Genomic DNA, 18,272 nt, shown 5'->3' on the forward strand with positions numbered 1-18,272 from the left:
GGCCCTATATAAAATACATATTTCAAATACAAAATACTATTTAGTAATTGAAACACTTGAAGCGAAAACTATCATTAACTTGTTCAGAAAATTGAAATAGTCTGGCGAGGTGGGGCCACAGCTTGGCACATTACCGGGATGGACCTGCTGCGTCTTTCTTCTATTGTTTCGTCCATGGTTTCGTCTCTTATCTAAATCTGACCGTGGAGTTGACTTTGGCGGAAAGCTGAAGGTGATTGCTGATAGGCTGTCCCAATCAGTGGCGCCTGCACAATCCAATCACGTTTGAGAGGGAAACAACAAAAACCTAAATTTTTCTCTTTTTTAGAAGAAGTAACGGGTACTCACGGTTATGGATAGAAATGTAGTGGAGTAAAGAGTACAATATTTGCCTCTCAAATGTACTTGAGTAAAGTCATGAGTACTCCCCAAAAATGATACTCGAGTAAAGTACAGATCCCTGAAAATTGTACTCAAGTACTGTACTCAAGTAAATGTACTCCATTACTGTCCAGCTCTGCGCATACATAGTACATTTTCAATAGACACCTTTTGAGACAGTGAAATAAAACTGAGAGAAAGATTATGGCCTTCTCCCCACTATGAATTTGGAAGAAGTGTCGTGGCACACTCAGAACTTCAATATGCGGTTATTTATTAAACCAACATTTCGGCTTGCGCCTTCATCAGGGTCATTTTCACACTATGCCACATCAGGGTCATCTTCTCCCCACTATGCCACAAACTGTTGTTCTCATTGACTCTGGAATGTTCTGTGCCAGCAAAATGAAAAGGAGTAAACAGCATTTTCATGACAGGCAAGCTACTGCTGGACACTTACCAGCTGGATTTTCAATTTTACATTAAGTGAAAAAGTAGGTCACTTTTCATCAGGGATCAGGGCCTATCCTGGAATTTTGTTTCATAATGTTCATCCCTTTTTCAAGTCACTAACAAAAAAATATTTACATCATGTTTAATACTGATCAGAACACCAACAGCAGAGAGAAATGAGAGGTCACATATGAGATGGCTGATAACTAACACTACCTCTGAGCATATTAACTGGTGCTGTTGTCACTGAATGATAATGTTATTTCTTTTTCATCCTTCTTTGCCCTTTGTCTCAATTTTGGGTTTCTGGTGCTGGAAAGCCGACAGGTGTCGCACCCCTGGATCTTTGCGCGCCCCTTCTGGGTGGCTTTTGGCTATTTTCCCAGAGCAGTATGTCTTCATGCGGTACAGGCCAGCCTTGCTCTTGCAGCAGCCCATGGAGCTCAAGAGCTTGCAGGCATCCTTCCGGAAGGCCTTTGTGAAGATGGCGTACAGGAATGGGTTGGCGCACGAGTTGATGGGGTAGAAGAGGACCAGCAGGATCTTGGAGTTGGTGACGGTGATGAGGGGCATCTTGAAGGCGGCCGAGATGGCGAAGAAGGAGATGGGGGCCATGCACAGGAAGTCGGTGAAGATGAGCACGGCCATGCGCTTGGCGATCTTGGTGTCAGCGTTGCGGCCCGGGAACTCGGGGTTGTGCACGGCGACGTAAATGCGCACGTAGCTTACACACACCACCAGGAAGGCAGCCACGTTGAGAAGGAGCAGCAGGATGACGAAGGCCTGGGCCAGCGGTGTCTCGATGTCCATGGGCAGGCACATGCTCACCTTGCTGTAGCTGCTGACGCCCACTAGGGGGAGCAGCGCCACGCCCAGGCACAGCAGCCAGCCGGCGGCCATGATGGCGGTGGCGTGCGACAGCCCCAGGCGGCACTCCAGCCGCAGCGCATGGGTGATGGTGTGCCAGCGCTCCAGGGTGATGTTGCAGAGAGTGTAGACGGACAGCTCCCCGCCGAACACGGCCAGGAATCCCGCCACGCTGCAGCCGGCACCCGTCTGCCACTCGATGGCGTGCTGGCTGTAGTGACCGCGAGTCCGCAGGTCCACAGCCGCAATCATCAGCAGGTAGATGCCAATACAGAGGTCGGCGAAGGCCAGGTGGCACATCAGGAAGCGTGGGACCGTCAGCTTGGTGCCGCTGGTGAAGAACACCAACAGAACAGTCAGGTTGCCAATGATGGCCAGGATGTTGATTAACCAGATAGCCACGCGCAGGAAGCCAAAACCCGCCAGGTCCTCACAGGGGTTGAATGCGTCGGGCTCTGGGGTACACTTCAGGGGTAGCCTTTCTGGGTCTAGGTCTGGATATTGTTCTAAAACTCTTTAAAGACAGCAAGACAAGAGGTAGATACATTTCTCAGCACATCAACTGGACTTTTTGGGAATCAGTTGCTGCAGTTGGCAAGTCTGACAGATTGAGGGGTAATTTTGTAATGTTTACAACTCTCATGCAGCTACCATCCAGCACCCTCTCATCGAGTTTGTGCTCGTCAGTGCACACCAGATTGCACCAGACTGCAATTGACAGTCAGATCTCACACAGCCCTGCTCTGATTGGACCAGAAGAACTGGAAGCTGTGGATTTTTGCAAAACAAATAACAGGCTCTAGGTGGAGGTAGAAGTGCAGGTTTTTTTCTCAAACCGGCTGATTTATGTTGTTCTGACGGAGCATAGTGTCGGTTTCAGTGAAAATATGATCAAAAAAAATCTTGCCAACTGCAGCTTTAAAGCAAAACTATGCAACTATGCCACTTTTTGAGTAATGCTTGAAGTATGCCTGTGGTTTGCCATTTTTTTCATGCAATTACTTTTAGTATCATCTTCAAATTAATTGTAATAATATAAGCTCATATGAAGGAGAGACAAACTCATGTCATTCCCACCAGCCATCTAGGATATGCACTATAGAGCTCTGCATGGAAGAAAACCTTTTACAGCATGACATTGTTGACTATAGCAAGACAGCAAACAGCATATTAGCGAGCTTCTAGTAGTGTCAGTAAGGCCTTAGGTGATGATGGCAAAGCTAGCTTGCTAGGTTTAGACCAGAAGTCCAGTGCTGTCTTAACAAGGAAGCTTATACATTTTCATGTGCCAGACACAACTCATTACATACAATACATTTTCAAGGGACAAACACAAGTCTTTATTAACCTTTTTTATTATTTAGTAATCAAAGTTGTACTTTGACAAACACAGTGAAGGCACCATGACCTGTAAACTTACTCTGCTTCTGAAATGCTATCCCAGGATATGGACCCATTGCTCATTGCAGCAATTAGAGGTGATTCCCTGTAAGTCATATTAAGTTATCAGATTACCATTACTTTAAATCATTAAGGATTTAGCTATCCATTGATAGTTCTAGCATACAAACTGTTCATACATGAAAAGTAAGTAAGACATATTCAACGTAAGTAGGACATATTCAACAAAATGTATTTGTTTATATTTTTTTATGTTTATTTTGGTATGCAACTGAGTTCCTACATGTGAAGTTAAACTGTTGAAGGGTTCTGCATGCCTGCATACTCTGACGTCACAATACACTTTGATACAGGTCAACCAACTATTTACAAAGCAACGTTGTTGCTCTTTTGGGAAATGTCCATTAAATTGTTTTGCAAACATACCAGAACACAAGAGACAGGACTTGCAGTCCCTGTCTTTGTAAGGACTATTTACTATAAAGAAATTAGCCAGACTGTGGGAAATGCACTGATCCAGAAAATAAGTTTTAAAAAAAGACAATTATCTGCAGCAGGTCACTAAACTCTGAAAGTAAAATGTTCTCGCAGTCTAGACTAGTCACAAAATCTAGACTGTACATGTGACATAAATAGCACATCCTTCGGAGCAAGTGATTTCTCTTCCACAGACATTTCAAGTAGGCCTACCCTCATTGCTGTCATTGCTGCAGCCTTTTCCAGCATCTCACCTGTGGGCATCCCAGGAGTTCAGAGCACAGCAGTGGCTGGGATAGGTCAGCTTGGCATCCCTGAGGCTCAGAAGGCTGTTGAAATTCGGAAGTCTCTTCAGCGCAAATGCGCTCTCTGCAACCAGCACTTCAACGGACTCAAGGCCACGGGGTGGTAGGGTCTCCAGCACTGATGACGACACATTCCTGGGGGACCACAGAATAAACCATGTGCCTCTGGAGTGAAGAGGTATGCAGAAGCAGTCCAACAACACAACCCACTGCAATGGGCAGTCACCTCACCCGGTACTTGTCCATCATTGAAACATCTGTGTTGACTTTTTACAGAACTTTTAATTAAAAAAATTCCCCCAAATAGTTGACATACAGTGTATGAAATGACTGCACTGGTGTAGTGTGGGTCCTCGTCAATAACAAGGAAGTAATTAAGTAACTTGACACTCTTGACCCCTATTCCCTGGTGTGTCCATGGTTTATGTAAACAGTAAACAGTGTTTCCCTGTAGTCCCTGATTGAAGATGGATTCAATGTGGTATAGCCAAGGGACTTACAGCAAGACAGGGCCTACAGCTCCTGTAAAGGCCTCTTGGTGAATCACACGCAGGTTTCTGTTGTTCTTTAAGGAACTGGAAAACATGGCACACAAAATTTTCAAAGGATAATTCTCTAGCCTCCAAATCATGTGTAAGTATTTATGTTAATATAGTGCAAAATATTGGAGTTTTTTTAAAGTTACAGTTGTTCTATCTTTGTCCCATTGAAGGCATGGCTTCTTATCTCTTTGAAACCATTGTTGTAGAGATTCCTGAAACAGACAGACAGACAAACACACACTCAAAAATAAATTCAAACATAAAATCAACATACTCTTTATTAGCATCACCACGCCATTCATGTTATGCCAATAGATCATTGAAGACCAGGGAATATCTTTTTATACACATTCAAGGATCCATGTGAAAGAGAAAGATAAAGAAAAACTATATCACAGAAGCAATGTCAAAAGAGTTTTAGAGAAACCCTTGTGTATAGTGTATAGATTGGGTGACCTTTGTAATAATGGACACTTGAATGGATATGAGATAGCTGGAGCACTAGTCTAATACATGATAGAGACCATGTACTTACATGGTTGCAATGGCAATTCCAAGAAAAGCATTTGGTGGTATTGAAGTCAGGAGGAGATTATCACACATTTCCCTGTAAATTATGAATGAAGATGAACAACAACAGAATCAAATCTAAGACTTTTTTATGACTTTAGCCGGAACACCAGGAGCACTGCTTATGGATGAATTCTCGTTAGGTGTTGAAAGGTTACTTACAAAAGTTCAAAACTGGGATTAAGAGAAGAGACTGCAGTGAAATCAGGGAATACCGTAATCCCAGTGTTTGAAATTACTCTGTTTAAAAGATGAAGAAGAAACAGCAGTCATTTCATACCCATACTTCATTAGATCATTAGAGTTTGATCTAATTAAAAAAACAGACGAATATGGGTACATTCACTACAGAAAAAAAGAACCAGAGGCCTCTCACAGATGTTTTAACTTTGGGAGGTTGTTGAACGCCCGTTGGCCGATGTGCACCAGGTTCCTTGTGTTTTTGATAGTGCTTTGAGGAAGAGAGGTGACAGAAACACATTCGGGGTCATAAACATGTGTGTGCACAAATGCATTTCAATTGTGAAAATAAATCCTTGCAAGAATGCTTATGTAATATTTACATTTAGAACTAAACTATCTGCCACGTGCAGATGTTACTTACATATCTGTGATATTATAGAGACTGTTGAATGCTAGTGGTTGTATCCTTTCCAGTGTGATGCTCTGGGTTATTGATCTGCAGTGACATAAACCTTAAAAGTTCAGACAGGACTTTTGAATTTTAATGTAATTGTTAATGTTGGCACTCGATACATTCTCGTGCTGAGGAATACAAGCAAAGGAGGATGACATGAACACAGGGCCTTCATGCGGGTGCAATTGTCCACTAATTTCAGTAATTTGACTAGGCTGACATAGGAATGGTTTGTACAATGGTAAAACTACTACGGGGTGAAATTGTGCATCTTGCAACTGTTCAGAAAAAGAATTCTGGCATGTAATCTTGACAGAACTTCTCAACAGAACAGGATAATCAAATGATTGCCAGGCACAGAGGGGGTCCCACCGTGCCTCAGCGTAATCACACAATCTGGTATTTCTCAGGAGTAGGACATTCAGTCACAGCAGAACAGATTGGGGTAACTGGAGCACATTGATAATGCATGTCTTTTACTACAGATGCAAGCAAAGAAAGACTGGCGTTTCGACTGTGTCTTATTCAGATTCACCTGCTTGCACCTGCATTAAAAGACAAAAATGATCCGTGTGTTCCAGTGACCTCTTCTCTTCTGCTGTAATGATCAGTCCACTCATCACTTCTTTCTGCTGCCCTCACCCAGAATCCACTCCAATGACATCCAATGCTACCATCGTTTGTATCTGTACTGTAGGCAAACAGTCTCCGTGTGATGCAGCTGACCGCAGCTGCAGCGGAGTCTCCCTTGCCATAAAAGGGTAGAATGACACAGAATACATTTGTTGAATGAGAAGATAAAGTATATCTCAGAGCATCTCTATACTGCCAAAACTGCTGCGCACATGGTCAACAGTGCACTCCCCCATTCCAAGCAAAAAACCCTGAAACTGTAGAAGATAACTTAATGGAGCTGAACTCTCACCCCTCTGCAACATCTATTCCAGGAAGTATTCAGATTTACTGCCCTTCCTCACAGCACGGCTATGCAGAACAGTAATGGGAGATTAGAATGAGGCCTCTCTTGCCAAAGAAACTCCAAGCATCGCCAATGTTGTTACAAATACATTTCCTCTTTCCACAGTAAAGCCTGAAAGCTCATGGAGAAGTTGGACTCTGGGCCAATTTCAGAACGTGGTTTTGAGTCCACAACTTTGCAATTTGTTCCGAAAAAGAACGAGGACAGAACATCTAATTCTTCACTTCAGATCCCCATGTCATGTTAAGTCAGAGCAGGTGTATGTGTGGATGTTGGTGTTGAACCACACTATCTCATTTTAGACTTACATTGATCAAATCCTATTTTTGAACTGTAACAGTTTCAAATGTCTTTTTACAAACTGCTTCTATCCTTATTAAGCTTGACATCTAAATGGCATCCAAATCTTACCAAATGCCAAATGGATTTCAGAAAGGTGAAGGTGGAAACACAAAGAAAGGAAAGTTCTAGACAGATGATGACATGGGCACAGGTTTCTCTGCAGTGGTGTTCAACTGAAAAGGGCTGGCTTTACAGTGTACCTGTCCAGTGTCTCTTAAATCCGTAACTAAAACTTTAGGCTTACTGTACATTCAATTTTTCAAAATCTTTACTCAAGGCAACCGACACAATGTATGTTACATATGAATGTATGTTACATAAAAATGTATGGATAGGCCTATTAAAAGGCATAATATACTGAAAAATCCAGTGTTGCTTTCATGAAGTTTTGTAAAAAATACAAGGATCCTCCTTGTACCTCTTTTTAGAATTAGACAGATAGTGGGGCAGATAACTGAATTTTTTCATAAGAATCGTTCACAACTGGTAACAAGCGCCAAAATTGGCACAATTGCTGTATGGGTATTGCTCTTTCAATAAAGAACGTTAGCCATCGCAAACCCCCGCCATGCCAGCCTCGGCGGCCATTTTGTTTCCGCCATTACCAAATTATGTGTTTTTCATCATATCTACTAAGCAAAACAGTTAAGCACATAAATGATGAGATCTACCCCTATGTTTTGATGGTCAATGATGCCAAGGATACCATACAAAACATCAATGAATGCCTCTGGACTGCAATGGCGGCCATTTTGTTATCTGCTATTACAGAATTATATATTTTAGGCCTTCATCATATCTTTTTCGCCAAACATCGAAAATCAATAATGGTGATGTCTACCCCCATGTTTTGATGGTCAAGGATTACAATGATACTATTTCTAATACCATAAAACGTCCAGATCAATAGGTAAGTCTAATAGTGGGACGTCATGATTCAGAATGGAAATCATACTATTCATAATTATCATAATTATTCATTATTGATTGATTACAATAATTTATTCTTCTTAAGGAATTTTAAATTCATTTTAATTTGAAAAAAGAAAGAAAAAAGTATTTGGATGTTGCCTTGTATTCTTGTATTTCCGTTCACATTGGAATGCCAAGAACTAATGTAGCCTAGCAACTGTTTCTAAGTGAGGTAGGCATTTCTCCTCCGGAGGTGATTGTAGCTGATGCTGTCTTTTCGTACTGAATGTAGAAGATGTTGAACACACTGACGTGCTGTAAACGTATTACTTTTATTCACTAAACCTGGAGCAACATATTTAAACGTGTCTCTGCTCATCGAATCGTTACAATCACACACTGAGCATGCGCATCTTACAAAACATGGCGTCCATTGATTGGCCAACAGAATCTCATAAGTAAGTTTAACTGAAATCACATAACAGTTTTGATTAGAACGTCACATTCTCTTTTTTTTTTTTGGAAGGGCAGCGATCCGCCTACACCCTTTTACATGGTCTTACAAGTCCAAATTAGCTCTAGGCTAGATTTCACGTCCTGATTTTGTCTTGTAATTGGTGGTCAGAGGGGCAAATTCATTTGTGGTCTGTGAAGTAGGAGATGTGCTGTTGTGTGGAGTCTGTGATGTGTTGTCCTCAAGACTCTTGTCAGTGTGAGTGTGATGTTCTTTAGTGGAAAGGAGGTGGCGTCTGTTTCTCCTGTATTCCTGTCCTCCTTCAGCTGAACGTATGAGATAGGAACGGTCAGTTTCTGCCGGTCTGATGACTACTGCAGGTTTCCACTGACCTTGCTCTTGAAAGCGGATGTGTTGACCTTCCTGCAGCGGCGACAGAGGTCTGGCTGACCTGTCGTAGTACGTTTTCTGCTGTTGCTGCTGGTGGACCCGCCTAGCATGAACTTCTCTCGAACTGACGACCTTTGGCTGAAGCTGCTGGTGGGTGCTGGGTAAGACTGAACGCAACCGCCTACTCATGAGCAGTTGAGCAGGTGATCTGAAACAGGAGTGTTACGATACTCAAGGAGACTGAGGTAAGGATCTCTCTTGTCACATCTGGCCTAGTTATGTGGGTAAACTCCCATTTGTCAGCGAAAGCTTCAAACTCTCTGCATTTGTACTGAGGGCCATTATCTGATACAACAGTCTCAGGTATGCCATGTCTAGCGAAGGCTGCTTTAAGTTTGTGTATTACAGCAGAGGCTGTTGTGCTGTGCAATTTATCAAGCTCAAAATACCTGCTGTAATAGTCCACTGTGATGATGTATTGTTCATTGTTCCAGGTGAACAAATCTGTAGCAACGGTCTGCCATGCCCGATCGGGGATCTTGTGGCTGATCATGGGCTCCTTGGTGTTGGAAGGTCTGTGTTCGAGGCATGTGGGGCACTTTCCAGCTGTTTCCTCAATATGCTTGTTCATACCTGGCCAAAATAGGATGTCCCGTGCTCTCTGTTTGCACTTTTCAATGCCCATGTGACCAATGTGTATCCGTGATAACTTCTCAGCACGCAGTGAAGTAGGAGCAACAATTCTCTCACCCTTGAATATGATGTCATTCATCTGGGAGAGTTCATCACGATAGTTCCAGTACTCAACAATATTCTGCGGGCACAGTTTTCTTTCCTTTGATTTATTTTAGCTTTGCGTCACTGACAGGCAAGTTCCTGTACAGCATGTGTACCTGCATGTCCATGCCCTCTCTGAGGCTCTCATCCTGGTCAGACAGAGACTTCCGGGATAGAGTGTCTGCAACAGGGATGTCCTTGCCTGGTCTGTGGACAATGGTAAAGTCATACCTTTACAGCTGAAGAAACATTCGCTGTAGCCTGGGAGGTGCTGCTGCAAGAGGTTTGCGGATGATGGATTCCAGTGGTTTGTGGTCACTTTCCACTGTGACCATACACGTACTGATAGAAGCATTTGCACCCGAACAAAATGGCATAAAGCTCCTTTTCGATCTGAGCATAATTGACTTCACAGTCAATGAGTGCTTTTGATGCATATCCAATCGGTCTGCCATCTTGTAACAAAACAGCACCAAGTCCATATTTACTGGTTTCGACTTGTAGGGTGAGCTTTTTTCTGGGGTCAAAATAAGCTAAGACAGGACCTGGTTCACGTGTGATGAGCTCTTTTATCTTCTGAAATGCTTCTTCATGCTGTGTATCCCATGTGAACTCATTGGTCTCTTTCAACAGGTGACGCAGAGGCGCATTAATGCTGGCAAGATCTGGGGCAAATTTTGACAGATAGTTCACCATGCCTAAGATTGTTTCCAGCTCACCTTTGTCCTTTGGGGCTTTCATCTCTTTGATAGCTGCAATCTTGGCTGGATCAGGCTTGACTCCATCTTTGGTGATGAGGTGCCCAAAGTAGCTGACCTCAGTGGCGCAGACAACACTCTTTTCCGGGTTGAGCTTCACTCCTCTCTCTATGGAACGTTGCAGCATGGCATGGAGGTTTTCATCATGCTCCTGCTTGTTCCTGCCGTATATATGAGAATGTCGTCCACAATTGCCATGACGCCTTGTAGATCTTCATAGGTCTCGTTCACCTTCCGCTGGAACTCATCCTTGGCAGATTTTACTCCAAAGGGTAACCGCAGGAATCTGTACCGTCCGAACACTGTGTTGAAGGTTGTCAGCTTGGAAGACTCCTCTGTGAGCTTTATAGCCCAGTAGCCTGACTTGGCATCCATGACACTAAAGTAGCATGCTCCAGCTAACCTGGATGTGATGTCATCGAGGGTTGGTAATGGGTAGTGCGGTCGTTTGATTACCTTGTTCAAGTCTTTGGGATCAAGGCATATCCTCAGCTTGCCTGTGCGTGGTTTTTCTGCTGCTACCATTGAGTTGACCCATTCGGTTGGCTCGGTGACTTTCACGATGATCTTTTGTTTCTCCATACTCTGTAGCTCATCCCGCAGGCGATCACGTAAAGCAATGGGTCTTGGTGGGTGAACAACGGGCAATGCATTGGGGTCGAGGTGAATGGTACATTCACCAGGGAAAAGTCCTATTCCTTTAAAAACGTCTGCTCCTCTAGACACCTCTTGTTCAGCGGACACAGAGAGAATGAGCTTGATCAATCCAAAATCCAGGCATGCTTGCAATCCTAGCACTGGTGGTGCATGTGTGTCTACAACATAAAACTTCAGCATCAACTGAATGGCATTTCATGTTGTACTTGCCCCTAACTACAAGCTGCTCTCCACCATAACAATAAAGCGGGCACATTGAGGGTTGTAGCATATTCTGTATTCCCAATCCCTTAGCTGAGGCCCCGGTGTCCAATTTGGTATCTTGAGAACTATTTCCCTCTGTTACTGCATCAATAAACAAGTCTTCACCGTCTGTGTATTCGTCAGGTTCATTTTCACTCACTGCATGGACTCCTTTTCCTTGCTTGGAACGACATACTTTTGCAAAATGGTTCCACTTGTTGCATATCATGCACTGTTTCCCTTTTGCCGGGCAGCTGTTCTTGTCATGTGCCTTATTTCCACAGTAGCCACAGGTTTTAGCGCGACCACGGAAGTCAGCTGGCTTGTGTGCGTCATCGGATTGTCCTTTTGTTCTCTCTTGGCACACTGTCCAAGCACCTTTGTTGTGATAGTGCTTGCCAATTGCATGAACCGCCTGTTCATGTGAGCTGTTGCTGCCATCTATTGTCTTAAGTTGCACTTGTGCTATTTCATAAGAACTAGCAATGTCTATTGCTTTATCTAGCGTCAAATCAGATCTGACATTAAGCAGCTTTTCTAGAACTTTAGGCGAATGAATGCTGAACACTACCCGATCCCTTATCCTCTCTTCACCGTTAGCATATCCACAGTCCTTCACAAGCAGCCTCAATTCTGTGACAAACTGCTCAAAAGGCTCGCTAGGTCCCTGTATCTTCTCATGGAACTTGTAGCGTGCGGAAATTACATCGGACTTTGGCATTACGTATGCTTCAAAACGTTCATAGTATGGCTTAAAAACTTTTGCTTCTGCCTCCGTTAATGTCCATGTATTGTAGATATCTCTACCTTTTTCTCCGACCCTATCAGTTTGGTCTTACCTGTACAGCTCTATGCAGCTGTAAATGCCTGGACTAGTAACTTTATCCTTAGATGCCTCAGAAAACATAATAGTTCAAACATATATACCACATTTTCTATCACTTCACCATACTTCAGTTCAAATTAAATATTTTTTCTGAAATTATTTCACGTTTTGTGCCTTTTTTTCATATTATTTGCTAGAAAGGGCATTAAATACTCTAAAATCACACTCATATATATTTTTGTGATGTTCCCAAGGTCTGAAATGTAGGATTCAATAATAAAAACATTGAAATATGTCCCATGGCTAAAATTCTGGGGCAAAATAGGTTTCTCCAATGGCAAAATTGGCGGCCATCTTGGAAAATCGCCGCCATTTTGAAAATTCACGTGGCTAACGTTATTTTTCAAATAAATGGCCTCAGAGGGATAAACATACCAAATTTTACACTTGTTACCAGAATTGAACGATTGTTACAGTTATCTGCCCCACTAAGAAGCAGTACAGGTTTGGGAACGCCATACTCACATGCTCGTCACCTCTCGCAGTCCATCAAAGCTGCGGCTGCTGATGACCTTCAGCGATATGCCCATAAGATTTCTGGAATGCAAGGGAAACAAACACAAACATTAGGAGGAACACTTGATAGCTCTTTCAAAAGCCCCCTCTCATTAAGTCAGTTAACATCCCAAACTTGGCCTTGAGATCCTTTGCTAGAACTCAGGTATGTTGACATGCAGTCTGTGCTGAGGTTTCAGGTCAGCTATATGATATTACAAATCATGTATGTGTATTTGGTATGACATCCAATGGATGATCATTCTGAGTTATGAGTTTGAATAGCAGAGTATCCTCAAATGTTTGAAAAACCTCAAGGAAGTGTGTGCCACTAAAGAATTTACTCTCTACCGCAGACCAGATAAGAACACAAGGTCTTTTCTTAAAACTGAGGCTTTTTAGGTGATTCTTTTTTTGCATTATATACATTGCTATAAAATGTATGAAACATAATATATTTTCACTAGTTCTGTATTAATCAGAATATGTACTTTGAAACAGCAATGAAGTGAAGGTTTGGGGGCTGGGGTATTAGTTACAAATAGTGTTGTGTTAATGTTTATATTACGTAATCTCTGTGGCGATTATCAAGTATCCAGTGTCGTAATTTTGATTTTGTTATGGTTGTTTAGAAATGGTAGTCTCTGTTGTATGAATATGTTTGGACTCCCTGTGTCACTGGTAATCATTTTGTCTGCTGTAAAGAAATAACAAACATGTGGACACCAAACAGGCCATCACACCTCTCCATGCCTAAATGGAGTATCATACGTATGAAATGAAAACAAAGTAAATGATGATGCGACAATTGTAAAGTTAGTTAAGCCTAAAAGTAGGCCTACATCCAACACATCTTGAATGTTGCGAATTACAATCTGATCAGACGTTCTGTTGACATTAATAAGATGACTGTTAAATTGGGAATGGGGAAGAATTACTGATCATTACTGATCAAGCATGGCAACCTAATAAAAGAGCCAAACTCATATGCTTTGTTTCTGATTCTAATTCCACATGAAAAAACTGGAGCACGCCTCCTCCACTTTTAAAAAGTAGTGTTGTGCTGCTTGTCTGATGGCCTTGATTTGAGGGTAGCCCTTATCACCACTGACGCAAAGCATCTGAGGCAGGCGCGTGAGGACAGAAGAGGAGACCATGCTTTTCCACTCCTCGTTGGAGAATGCTCTCAGCAGCCCCAGATTTTTAATGCACCCCAGGAGGCCACATCACAACCGACAATACAACCTGACCTTCCTATTTTTTGACAGCTCAGTCACACATAGCTCTTGATCCCTTGCCGCGGCATAACAAAAGAGGTGTTGCTATACACAGTGACCACACAAAGCAAGGTGCACGTCCTCGGGCTGCTATTTAAAGGCTAGCCGGTCCCCCATTATGGGTGGCACTGTCATGGCCTGGGTGCAGCATGGGGTTGCCAACGTGATCTGAAATAATGAAGTTGGTGTGCCCAGGGCGTCACCATGGAAAGGCTAAGGGGTGGTAGAGAGTGATCAAGAGGGGCATGACTAGTTTTTTTTTTTTAAAAAGACTTGTCCAAGGATCTATCAAGATGACAGATAATATTTTCTTTCTAATAGTTTAAAAATAATACCCCAACAATAATAAGCTTCAACATATAGACTAAGTGAGACAAATAAGACATAAACTGTAGACTATTCAATTTTTCAAAGGGCTACTGTTCATGCTTTTTGTTCATTAGACATTTTCATCGATATTAATCCACATTGAGTGAAAAGCTATACCTCCTTATAATGTGTAACTCAACGTCAAACAGTGATGAGAGCAATGGACATCCCAATGTTAAATCATGAACCGCTATCTTTGTTCCCAGGAACTGTCATTGTAAATTGGTTGGCCATTCTATGGGAAACAGGTAGAGCAGATACAGTGGGCAAAAACACTTATTCGACGTATTCACATATATAGTTACTGCTATGCAGACGCCTTTTAAGGGCATATTTTCATCTTCTCTACCTGAATTCATGCATGATCTTTCATTTTGAAACTGATTAAATTATGCAAGCTAAATAAGTAAATGATTACCCTATAACTTAAGTTATTGTAATTTTGGTCATCAAAAAAAAATACAATAACAGCTTTATGAGAAGAGGTATGTTAACGGTAGTAGTAAATAATAGCAAGTGTGAGATAATAACAATTTTACTTCAACATGTATACATGCCATTTTGTCAGAGACTTTTGATTCCACTGTCTTTCTTAAAACAGTGTATTTCTCCCATGAGGTGAAGCATGGGGAAATAATCCAGCTCATCTCACATTTATCTATTCCTGAACAAATTAAACATCAAATTAAATAAAAAATGTCCCATGGCTTCCTGGGGCAATAACATATCAAAAATACAAAAATATCATGATTGATGAAAACCACATGTTGATATAAAACCTCATAACAACAATGTCCAAACCTTTGTGCATCTTTTATCTAATTGACTCCAATTACTCATTATATGAGACCTACACAAGACAGAGCCACAGCCAGACTTTAAAGCATCCGATCTGCCCACATATGGAACATTCTCCCGCCTCCTCTCCTCTCTTGAACACAATCTCCCTGCTGAGAGTAGATATCTCTGCAAAAGGAATAAGTCAAGGTCTTTACGAATAGGTTGTCTTCTCTTCTAGGTCTTAGCTTCTTTTATGTTCACTTACTCCCCCAAAAAAATCTCACTCCACAGCATGGTGCAACATAAGGCGATGGAGATGTAAGATGCACTTCTCAGTGGATGCACTTTTCAGTGTTCAATGTACATTTCTGTTGTGTGTATAAATGAGTTGTATTTTGTTGCAAGTGAGCAAACCAAATAACGATATGACATTTCAACAGGTGAATCACCAGATGTCTTTTAATTGTGGCTTTGTTCAGTCTCTAATGGAAAACTGTGCTTAAAATGTCCCCATACAACATGTGAGGGCACATTCAGACTCCGTTTTCAAACACAATGCATTATCATTTGCATTTCCTGGGGAGGTAATTGGCTTGTGACTGCACAAAGTATGTAGTCTCTGAGCTGCATTCTGCTTGATTAGAACATCTGATGAACATCCCTGAATAAACACACTGAATCACTATGGTTGTAGAAGGAGAGTAGAAGGAGTGTAAAAGCAATCTAGCAGCACTACATACGCCTCACTCTCTGAAAGAGCGTAAGTGAATATTTCATCATCACAACATTGGAGAAGAAAAGAAGGTAAACTCAGCTACCACTTTGCCACAAGGACATTTTACAATTGGCTTTGCTCAGACATTATGCATTCAGGGGACCCAATTCGAGCTAACTCAAGAGGATGGATATTTTGCTACAATATAAACACATAACAAAAACTGAAACAATGTATGGGTCCTGTGTCCTTTCAGTAACAAAGAGCATGTCTGTGGGTTTTGAGATGACATTCCTTTTGGATAAGTTGAATAAAGGCAAGTTTATCACTGATCATAGGTAAAATCCAAAGGAATGTTTTTCAACAAAATCCTATGATGGAAAAACAAACCTTTAATCTCCTGATTCTCCTGGTTCTGACATAATGTCCTTAACATGCAGAACAATATAGTATGACAAACTGAAAGTATACACAGTACACATACAGTATGACAAATATTAACTGCTGATTCAATCGTGACAAGAAAGAAACAAACTAGTACAAACCATGCACATTTTGGATACTGGTGTCTACTTTATAAGAACTCGTAGGCTAACCTAATAATCCCACCACATATTTTGTAAAATTCAGATAAAACGCTCAATAATAAAATTAATTATGGGAAATATAAAGTTATGTTAGAAAGTATCTATTCAAAGACTTACATATCTTTGCCAGGTTTCTTTTGAGTCAAAGTAGCGGCATGCTCTGTCCCGTCATTGCATCTGATTCTGTTGATGGAGCATTCACACATCGGAGGACACTCAAAAGATGCGGCAAACACACTCTCACAGTTAAGCCAAACACAGAACACGGGAAGCAGATGAAATATCCACATCGCTAAATGGTGTTTTGTCAGCGGCAGGCAGGCAGCGAAAGCTCTCCCGCTCTTTCCAAATCCAAAGTAGATGCAAAAGGTGCACTGGTTAAGTGCTGCAAGGTCGTCAGTTGAAAAGAGAGATATACGTGTTTTCATCCCATCGAGGTTATCACAGTGCGTCTCAAGAATAGGTTGTCTATTACACGTATTTCTTGTAACTGTTCGGAAGTATTGGGGCTCAAACATAAAGTGTCAAACATGTTCCCATGTTGCGCTCTTTGAGTCGTGCGCTCTGCGTCTCGTGCGCTCTGCTCTGCTCTCTCTCGTATGTCTTCTCTGCATCAGCGAGGACAGTCCACGCCTACTGTTCTTTATTGTTCTTATGCCCAAAGACAAAAGGTAGCAATAATTAATTCGAGGTCATACCTGTCCTACATGTCAGAGGCATGTGAACAACACATGTAAACAAAACCCCCCACCAAAACTCACGTGTAAACATCCCCAAACATAGGCTAATTGGTTGGACGTTTCAGCTCTCTGTCCTGCATGTGAAGAGCAGGTGCCACGCCCCTTTTGTCTTCCCCACTCATTTCTCTGCACCGCCAACTAATTAGCCTCAATCAGCCACAGACTTCATTAGCCAGCAGCTGTGCCCACAGCCCTTTTCCTTCGTTCAAGCCACATGGAGGAATCCTTGTTGATGCTGGAAATGCCGTGTCTACTGCTTTATGTGCGTTTTTGAGCTATGCAAGTTTTTTGTCCTTACCTTTGAATGAATGTTGCTAATTTAATTAAGACGAGCGCAAATCTGGTATTCCTTTCAGTTTGTCTGGTGTTTAAATTGCTTTTATACTGGACAGTTGAACTTGGTTTACATTGCTCACTTGAATCGCTGGTGTAAGAATTATGTACATTTGAATACTTGTGTATTGGTAGTAGTTAATTATGGGGCAGAGAGAATTATTGATTTTTTTTGGCCTCTTAGTTGTAAATGGTTTGTCATTCAAATGTAATTGTGGCCTTGTATTTGTGGCATTATGGAGCTAATTGTATCCCATATCATTTTCCCTCTTAGAAACCATATATATTATATATATATATTTTTTTTTTTATAGATTCAGCACACGAAAAAAGGAACACCAGAAAGAATGTGAAAAGGAAACATCTGGAACGCTCACCCATGCAACAACAATGAAAGCAACACAGGAAAATCTGAAATCTGCCATTTCAGACCACTAAGAGGGAAAACCATCTAATGAACTGGGATGCAGCCAAGGTCATCAGAATGGAAAGCAACAAATTCCATCGATAGATCAAAGAGGCGGTTGAAATCAGGAAGCGGGCCCCAAAGACTGTAAACCGGGATGAAGGAGCCTACCAAATATCCCACACCTGGGACACAGTCCTGCAGGGCCGCCCCCGACTGGATGAAAAACCACCAGACAGCAGAGGGCCACCTACACATCCCTCTCAAACATCCTTTTCACTAATGTTTTCTATACTGTGTTTTTTTTTTTACCTCTGTCAAGAGGAGGGTTTTCATCCCTCTCCACTGGGTTTGTTCGTCATTAGGATAACATACTAACCTGATTCTCATAACCCTGAATGCATGGCTCAAGACCCTTGAGTCAAAGGTCAAGAAAGAACCCATTTGTTTTGGCACCAGATCGAACTCTTAACGCACCCGCAGAATTGGATTTTAGATAATCTTCACTTGCTGTCTGGCCATGATGAAGGTTGTTATGT

General features: G+C 41.9%; 1 protein-coding gene across 3 annotated transcripts; it reads right to left on the reverse strand.

The window, feature by feature from the left end:
* Positions 1–638: 638 nt before the first annotated feature.
* On the reverse strand, positions 639–17,184 carry lhcgr (luteinizing hormone/choriogonadotropin receptor). 3 transcript variants are annotated; one of them, XM_076285820.1, is made up of 12 exons: positions 16,372–17,184; positions 12,497–12,568; positions 6,276–6,380; positions 5,601–5,675; positions 5,373–5,447; positions 5,159–5,236; positions 4,962–5,033; positions 4,570–4,638; positions 4,385–4,459; positions 3,834–4,019; positions 3,122–3,187; positions 639–2,215 (listed from the first exon to the last, which is right to left on the reverse strand). In XM_076285820.1, exons 1-12 carry the CDS (start codon positions 16,770–16,772, stop codon positions 1,105–1,107), a joined length of 2,385 nt encoding a protein of 794 aa, XP_076141935.1. In that variant the 5' UTR covers positions 16,773–17,184; the 3' UTR covers positions 639–1,104. The 3 variants fall into 3 exon arrangements, with proteins under 3 accessions (XP_076141935.1, XP_076141937.1, XP_076141936.1); XM_076285822.1 differs by lacking the exon at positions 16,372–17,184 and adding an exon at positions 14,290–14,382; XM_076285821.1 differs by lacking the exon at positions 6,276–6,380 and having other exon boundaries at positions 16,372–17,182.
* Positions 17,185–18,272: the final 1,088 nt, after the last annotated feature.

Source organism: Alosa pseudoharengus, unplaced genomic scaffold (assembly GCF_046254945.1).
Source record: "Alosa pseudoharengus isolate Yale_2024_CS ecotype anadromous, Long Island Sound unplaced genomic scaffold, YU_APseudo_1.1 YU_APseudo_1.1_scf_15, whole genome shotgun sequence".
Classification (NCBI taxonomy): Eukaryota; Metazoa; Chordata; class Actinopteri; order Clupeiformes; family Clupeidae; genus Alosa; species Alosa pseudoharengus.

Excerpts from the sequence above, each read along its gene's own strand:
- lhcgr (XM_076285820.1), bottom strand. The coding sequence starts at position 16,772 with ATGTTTGAGCCCCAATACTTCCGAACAGTTACAAGAAATACGTGTAAT. Across the intron at positions 6,381-12,496 it reads CTGCGAGAGGTGACGAGCAT|GGAGACTCCGCTGCAGCTGC; the intron begins GTGAGTATGGCG and ends TTTTATGGCAAG. Across the intron at positions 4,020-4,384 it reads GCTGTAGGCCCTGTCTTGCT|GAATGTGTCGTCATCAGTGC; the intron begins GTAAGTCCCTTG and ends GTGGTCCCCCAG.